This window comes from Palaemon carinicauda, chromosome 21 (genome assembly GCF_036898095.1).
Source record: "Palaemon carinicauda isolate YSFRI2023 chromosome 21, ASM3689809v2, whole genome shotgun sequence".
NCBI lineage: Eukaryota > Metazoa > Arthropoda > Malacostraca > Decapoda > Palaemonidae > Palaemon > Palaemon carinicauda.
This window is the reverse complement of record NC_090745.1, coordinates 84,571,560-84,580,390: the sequence shown is the minus strand read 5'-3', so window position 1 is coordinate 84,580,390 and position 8,831 is coordinate 84,571,560. Positions and strand designations below refer to the sequence as shown.

The following is an 8,831-nucleotide window of genomic DNA, read 5'->3' as shown; positions in this document are numbered from 1 at the left end:
AACTTAAATGCTCTAGACAATTATATACAGTAGGTCGGTTGAGCAGACGTGGAAATAGCAAACACGCCCCACTTTACCCAGTGGAAATTTATAATTTGCACGTTCGAAATTTTAATTTTGAATAAATACCAACAACCGTGCAGAACCTTTAAATCGGGAAGATAAAGCCAACAACCACACAGCAACTTTAAATCATGACGAGAAATCTACAACCATGCAGAAATTTTGAATCATGAAGCTAAAACCCATAACCACACAGAAGTTTTAAATTTTGTAGACAAAACAAACGCCATGCAACAGTCTTAAATCATGAAGATAAAAGGAAAAACCACACAGAAGCTTCAAATCATGAAGATAAAAACAGTAAACATACAGAAGCTGTAAATCATGAACATACACCAACAACCACACAGAACCTTCAAATCATGAAGATGAAACCAGTAAACATGCAATTGCTTTAAATACTGAAGAGGAAACCAGCAAAAATCCAGAAGCTTTAAATCATGAAGATAAAACCAACAACCATATAGAAACTTTAAATCATAAGGATAAAACCAACACCACGCAGAAGATCAAATGCTGAAGAAAACACCAACAAACCTGCATAAGCTTTAAATCATGAGGATAAAAGCAATAACCACCCAGAAGTTTTAAATCTTGAAGATAAAACCAACAAACTTAAAAATGGTCTAATTCAAGAAGTTGAAACAGAAATCACACAAAAACTTTAATTTATGAAGATAAAACCAAAAACCGCAGGAGCTCTATATCATGAAGAAAAACCAAACACCACAAGCTTTAAATCATGAAGATAAAATCAGCAACCGCGCAGAAGCTTTAAATCATGAAGATAAACCATGAACCACAGCAGAAGCTTTAAATCATGAAGATAAAACCCATAACACCACAGAAGCTTTAAATCATGAAGATAAAACTCATAACACCACTGAAGCTTTAAATCATGAAGATAAAACCCATAACACCACAGAAGCTTTAAATCATGAAGATAAAACTCATAACACCACAAAAGCTTTAAATCATGAAGATAATACCCATAACACCACAGAAGCTTTAAATCATGAAGATAATACCCATAACACCACAGAAGCTTTAAATCATGAAGCTAAAACTCATAACACCACAAAAGCTTTAAATCATGAAGATAATACCCATAACACCACAGAAGCTTTAAAACGTGAAGATAAAACCCATAACACGACAGAAGCTTTAAATCATGAAGCTAAAACTCATAACACCACAAAAGCTTTAAATCATGAAGATAAAACCCATAACACCACAGAAGCTTTAAAACGTGAAGATAAAACCCATAACACGACAGAAGCTTTAAATCATGAAGATAAAACTAATAACACCACAAAAGCTTTAAATCATGAAGATAAAACCCATAACAACACAGAAGCTTTAAAACGTGAAGATAAAACCCATAACACGACAGAAGCTTTAAATCATGAAGATAAAACCCATAACACCACAGAAGCTTTAAATCATGAAGATAAAACTAATAACACCACAAAAGCTTTAAATCATGAAGATAAAACCCATAACACGACAGAAGCTTTAAATCATGAAGATAAAACTAATAACACCACAAAAGCTTTAAATCATGAAGATAAAACCCATAACAACACAGAAGCTTTAAAACGTGAAGATAAAACCCATAACACGACAGAAGCTTTAAATCATGAAGATAAAACCCATAACACCACAGAAGCTTTAAATCATGAAGATAAAACCCATAACACCACAAAAGCTTTAAATCATGAAGATAAAACCCATAACACCACAGAAGCTTTAAAACGTGAAGATAAAACCCATAACACGACAGAAGCTTTAAATCATGAAGATAAAACTAATAACACCACAAAAGCTTTAAATCATGAAGATAAAACCCATAACACCACAGAAGCTTTAAAACGTGAAGATAAAACCCATAACACGACAGAAGCTTTAAATCATGAAGATAAAACTAATAACACCACAGAAGCTTAAAAACATAAAGATAAACTGCATAATAACACAGAAGCTTTAAATCATGAAGATAAAACTCATAACACCACAGAGGCTTTAAATCATGAAGATAGAACCCATAATACCACAGAAGCTTTAAATCATGAAGATAAAACTAATAACACCCCAGAAGCTTTAAATCATGAGGTTAAAATCAACAAAGATGCCGAAGCTTTAAATCATGAAAATAAAAGTAACAGCTACACAGAATTTTTAAATTATGAAGATAAAACGAACAGACATACAAAAAGGTTTAGGTCATGAAGATAAAACCAGCAACCATATAAAAACTTTATATTTAATGTTTTTGTGTGGTTGCTGAAGATAAAACCAAAAACCACAGAATCTTTATATCATAGAGAAAAAACAAGAACCATACAAGCTTTAAATCATGACAATAAAATCAGCAACCCCATAGCACTTTTAAATCATGAAGATAAAACCAAAAACCACGCAGAATCATTAGATTATGAAAATGAAACAAACGACCATGCTGAAGCTCTAAATCATGAAGATAAAATCAACAACCACGCAAAATCTTTAAATCATGAAGATAAACCCAAGGAACAGGCAAAAGCTTTAAATCATGAAGATAAAAGTAACAAATATGGAGGGCTTTAAATCATGAAGATAAAACCAACAACCACGCAAAATCTTTAAATCATGAAGATAAACCCAAGGAACAGGCAAAAGCTTTAAATCATGAAGATAAAAGTAACAAATATGGAGGGCTTTAAATCATGAAGATAAAACCAATAACCTCGTAGAAGTTTTAAATCATGAATATAAAACCAACAACCACTCAGCTTTCAATCATGAAGATAAAACCAACTACCATGACAACGCTTTAAATCCTGAAGTTGAAAACCAACAACCTCATATAAGCTTTAAATCATGAAAATAAAACCAACAATCATGCAGAAACTTTAAAACATGATGATAAAACCAAGAAAAGGGCAAAAGCTGTAAATCACGAAGAATAAAGCAACAGTTACACTGGGCTAAAACTCTCGAAAATAAAACCAACAACCACACAGAAGCTTTAAATCATAAAGATAAAACCAATAACCACGCAGAAGCTTTAAATCATGATTGTAAAATCAACAACCACGTGGAAGTTTTAAATCATGAAGATAAAACCAACAAACATGCAGAGACTAAATTATAGAGATTAAATAAGAAAAAAACGGCAAAAGCTTTAAATCATACAGATAAAAGAAAAAACTACACTGAAGCTTTAAATCATGAAGATAAAACCAACAACCAGGTAGGAGCTTTAAATCTTGGTATAAAAACAAACAAACATGCAGAAACTTAAAATCATGGAGATATATCCAAAAAACGGGCCAAAGCTTTAAATTAGAACGAAAAATCAACCACCATGCAGACGCTTTAAATCATGTAGATAAAACAAACAACCATGCAGAAGCTTTAAATCTTGAAGATAAAGCCAATAATCACACTCAAGCTTTAAATCATGAAGATAAAGCAAACGACTACGCAGAAGTTTTAAATCATGTAGATAAAACCAACAAACGTTCAGAAACTGTAAATCAGGAAGATAAAACCAATAAACAGGTAAAAGCTTTAAATCATGAAGATTAAACCAACAGTCATGCAGGTCTTTAAATCATGAATATAAAATCAATAACCTCGCAGAAGCTTTAAATCATGAAGATAAGACCAACAACCACTCAGAAGGTTTAAATCATGTAGATAAAACCAATAACCACACAGAATCTTTAAATCAAGAAGACGATCCCATTAACCATACTGAAGACTTAAATCATACAGATAAAGCCAATAACCACACACAAGCTTTAGGTTATGAAGATAAAACCAAGTAACACACACAAACTTTAAATGATGAAGATAAAACCATCATATTACAGAAGCTTTGAAATATGAAAATCAAACCAACAACTGCACGTATTTAAATCATTCAGATTAAACCAACAAGCACAGAAGCTTTAAATCCTACAGATGAAACCAATAACTACACAAATGCTTTAGGTTATGAAGATAAAACGAAGAAATATGCAGAAGCTTTAAATAATGAAGACAAAACCAACATATTACAGAAGCTTTAAAACATGAAGATAAAACCAACAATTGCACAGAGGCTTTAAAGCATTCAGATAAAACTAACAAACACAGAAGCTTTAAATCATACGGATAAAACCAATAACCACATAGAAGCTTTAAGTCATGAAGATAAAACCAAGAAAAACGCAGAAGCTTTAAATGATGAAGATAAAACCAACAAATTCTAGAAGCTTTAAAACAAGGAAGATAAAACCTAAAACTGGACAGATTTAAATCATAAGGAAAACCAAGAAATCACTAACCACGCAGAAGCAGCAAACACAAATTGAATTAGAAATGGCACATCTTACAAAGTGGAAATTCAATATTGAATTCGGAAAAGCTGAAAAGGTCAAGAATGTTATTTGGAATAATCCAAAATTTTAATGAGGGACTCCTATTGAATATGTACGCGGTATTTATCATTACATAAAATAATTCTTATTCCTTTTTTCATCTTGATGGATTTTTCTTCTTTAGTTTTTTAACATTTAATATATATTTTGCATTTATGAAAATCTAATAATTTGATTTTGAAGAGTTGATTATATCTGCTGAATGTCATTGAGTGATTGACAACTTTGTTCTATATATTTTCGTTATTTTTTTCGGCTCCGCTTATTAGTTGAGGTTATGAATTGGCGGCGATTATTTATTCCATTCCCTTGTAAGTTATTTCGATTATTTTGTCATTGCTCCCATTTACGCTGTGGACCTCTTGTATTCAAATATCTCCGGATCTTACCATCTATCTAGACTGAATGAAGAACGAGGGTTCCAGAAAAAGAAAACAAACCAAAAAAAAAAAAAAAAAATTCCTATTTTTAATCAGGCTTAAATAATCCTAAATAAATCTTATTTTTATTTACCCATGTTGAAATATAATTCAAGTGTCAAGAGATTTCTTTATACTCATTTACAGGAGTAAAAAGTTAAGAAAAAAAAATTCAAAACCTCTTGTTCATCTTTTATAGATATATCCTTAAAAATGTATGTAATTTTCAGTACACTTCGATTCCCCCCACAGGTGGGTGGCTTGGTCGAGAACACGGGTCACAGTGTCGTCGTAAGTCTGGACAACACGAAAACGCCTCTTAATGTAACCGGTGGTCCTTTGTCGTATCGTTACCAGCTGTCTGAGATCCACCTTCATTTTGGCAGCGTCGATGTCATGGGCTCAGAGCATACCGTCAGCGGACGGGCTTTTCCTGCAGAGGTGAGGAAATTGTTATTGTTGTTATTATTATTGTATTGTTAATCACAGTATCCAGAAACTGTTGGTGAGGGGTTCAGGGTTGCATCTGGCTTTCTTAGTAATCCATTATGTGCTGTTTTAAGAAGCACACTCTTCACACCAGTCCTGGGGCTATATAGACTTTTACCTTCTCATTATTATTATTATTATTATTATTATTACTATTATTATTTTCACTTTATTTTCATGCTTGATTCACCTTCCTCCCTCTATCATCATCATGTCCTCCTAGGCTGATTGACTCATAGGGACTCGATTAGATTTCCCCAGAAGTCTCTATCTTGGGCTTTTAAATCAATATTTCGCCATTCATATTCTACTCCATCATCTCCTTTATGACAATGCTTATTGCACTTTAACATTCTCGTCATTTTATAATCATTCTTAGTACCCATTCCTTCTATCCTTCCCATATAATCATGCTTAATACACTTTCACATTCTCCTACATTTATAATCATGCTTAATACACATTCTATTATTGCTCCCATTATAATCGTGCTTAATATATTTTGTCCTTCTCCTTCCTTTATAATCATGCTTGATTTACTTTCCTCCCTTTATAATCAAGCTTATTACACTTTCCCATTCTCGTCCCTTTATAATCAGGCTTAATTCACTTTCACATTCTCCTCCCTTTATAATCATACTTAAAACACTTTCCCTTTCTCCTAACTTTATAATCATGCTTAATATACTTGAATTTGTTTTCCTCTCTTTACAATCATACTTATTACACTTTCCCTTTTTACTCTATAGTCATACTTTATCTTCCCGTTTTCCTCCCTTTATAATAAAATTAATACTACATTCTTTTTAATTTTCTCCTCCCTTTATAATCATGCTTAATACACTTTCCGTAGCTCTTCCCTGTATAATCATACTTAATATACTTTCTCTTTCTTCTCCATTTATAATAATGCTTGATACTCTTTCCCTTCCTCCTCCCTTTACAATCATGCTTAAAACACTTATCCTTTCTCCTCCCTTTATAATGCTGCTTAAAAGGCTTTCCCATTCTCTTTCCTTTATAACCATGCTTAATGCATTTTCTCTTTTTCCTCCTTTTATAATCCTGCTTTATACACTTTTTCTTTCTCCTCCATGTACTATAATATAATCATGCTTTATACATTTACCATTTCCCCTCCCCTTAAAATCATGCTTAACACTTTCCATTTATCATCACTTTATAATCATGCTTAATACCATTTCCCTTTCTCTTTCCTTTATAATCATGCTTAATATATTTTTCCTTTCTCCCTATTATAGTATAATCATGTTTATTACATTTTCCCTTTCTCCTCCCTTTATAATTATGCTTAATTATTCTGCATTGCGTTCATGTATGAAATGTTAAAATAAGGTTAAATGAATAGTAAGGACATTATTATTATTATTATTATTATTGTTATTATTGTTATTATTATTGTTATTATTATTATTATTATTACTTGCTAAGCTACAACCTTAGTTGGAAAAGCAGGATGCTATAACCCCAGGGGCTTCAATGATGAAAATAGTCCAGTGAGGAAAGGAAACAAGGAAATAAGAAAAGTAATTAACAATTAGTTAAATAAAGTTTTTCCGTCTTATAACAAGTAAGGTGTGCAAATTCATCATGGTTTCAAATGATGTCTATTGAACAAAATCAGATTATTTTTGGATAACGCATTACGTTTTTACGATTCTCAATTGAAATTCTATGAAACTTATCAATATTAAAAATAAGTTAATAGGTTAAGATATTAAGCCATTTTTTCCTATGTTAATGATAATCAATTTAAAAAAAAAATCATTGAGATAAAATTGTTTGGACAAGTTTAGATTGTCGGTGCTCAGTATAGGTCGTAATTTATTAACTTTCCAAATAAATATTCGTTTATTTCAAGCTTGGTTAATTACCCTGGCTATAATCGGACCTATTAATTGTCACTGTCATTCGAAATTTATTGTTAATATTGTTATTAATACAATTGTTACTAATGTTATTTTTATCATTATATCCTACAATGTTATGTGGAGGTATAATTTTTCATTTATTATTATTATTATTATTATTATTATTATTATTATTATTATTATTATCATCGTTACTATTATTGTTTTTATTATTATTATTATTATCATTATTACTATCATTCTTATCATTATTATTATTAGTTTTATTATTTTTATTATTATTATTATTATTATTATTATTATTATCATTATTACTATTATTATTATCATTAGTAGTAGTAGTAGTAGTATTTTCATTATTATTATTGTTGTTATTGTTGTTGTTGTTATTATTATTATTATTATTATTATTATTATTATTACTTTTATTATTTCTTAAACTATTATTATTATCATTTATTATTATTTTTATTATTATTATTATTATTATTATTATTATTGTTATTATTATTATTATTATTATTATTATTATTATTATTATTATTATTATTATTATTATTATTATTACAGATCCAAGTGCTTGGCTTCAATTCTCATCTGTACTCCAACTTCTCCCACGCGCTCGACAAAGCTTACGGCATCGTCGGCATATCACTGTTGCTCAAGGTACGGTAGTTTCTAATCCTTTGATAGAATAGTAATAATGGATGGTTATTGTTCAAATTCTATATAGAATTTTTGTTCTTAATCTGAAATTTGTATTATTCTACTTTTCGTAACGTTATTTGATGTCTAGGGGACAGAGTAATGGGTTATTTAGGTTTTATTGTATGTTTACCCATTAATAAAACATTGGGAAAATCTGAATGAAGAAGCATTGATACATAGTATATTCAAGGGATATATACATATAATTCACTTCATTATTATTATGATATTAATAATAATAATTAGTAATGATAATAATTAGTAATAATAATAATAATTAGTAGTAGTAGTAGTAGAAAACAGACCAAAGAATATATAAACAAAACGAATTCCATATGAAAATAGGCAACGGAAGAAATAGTCAAATTGCAGAAATAAATAACTCTAAATAAAAAGAAGGGAAGTGAAAGATAGGGTCGTGGTGTCCTTTACCTTTAGTATATTATCTAGTAGATATATCTCTATTCCTTGGAGTTGTTTTCTGGTATGTGATTAAGTCCTGGAATAATCGAAATTTTAAGCCTCGTTCAACGGTTATAGTAAAGCACACCCTTGTATTCACCTTTGAGAGACCTCATATTGAGGGTGAATCATATTTTACGCTTGCTATTGTTTTACAGTTTTCGTTATCCTTCTCTGCTTCAACATTTTATAAGTAAATTCATTTTTTTAGTCACTTTAAATTATAGGGAAACCTTATTACTGACACTTGCTTTTATATTCGTTATGGAGAACCCTTATTAATGACAGGCGCTATTATATCACTGACTGTTGACGCCATCCCTGCAAATATTGCATTACAACTAGGGTTTTATATATATATATATATATATATATATATATATATATATATA

The 8,831-nt window shown here is 30.2% G+C and overlaps 1 protein-coding gene across 2 annotated transcripts in view; it reads left to right on the top strand.

Moving 5' to 3' along the window:
• Positions 1–8,831, top strand: part of LOC137614694 (carbonic anhydrase-related protein 10-like) — a 780,810-nt gene that overhangs the window by 726,001 nt on the left and 45,978 nt on the right. For both annotated transcript variants that reach the window (XM_068344379.1, XM_068344378.1), the window contains exons 4-5: positions 5,141–5,329; positions 7,840–7,935. In XM_068344379.1, coding sequence (XP_068200480.1) covers positions 5,141–5,329; positions 7,840–7,935 — 285 coding nt within the window. The remainder of the gene's footprint in view (positions 1–5,140; positions 5,330–7,839; positions 7,936–8,831) is intronic.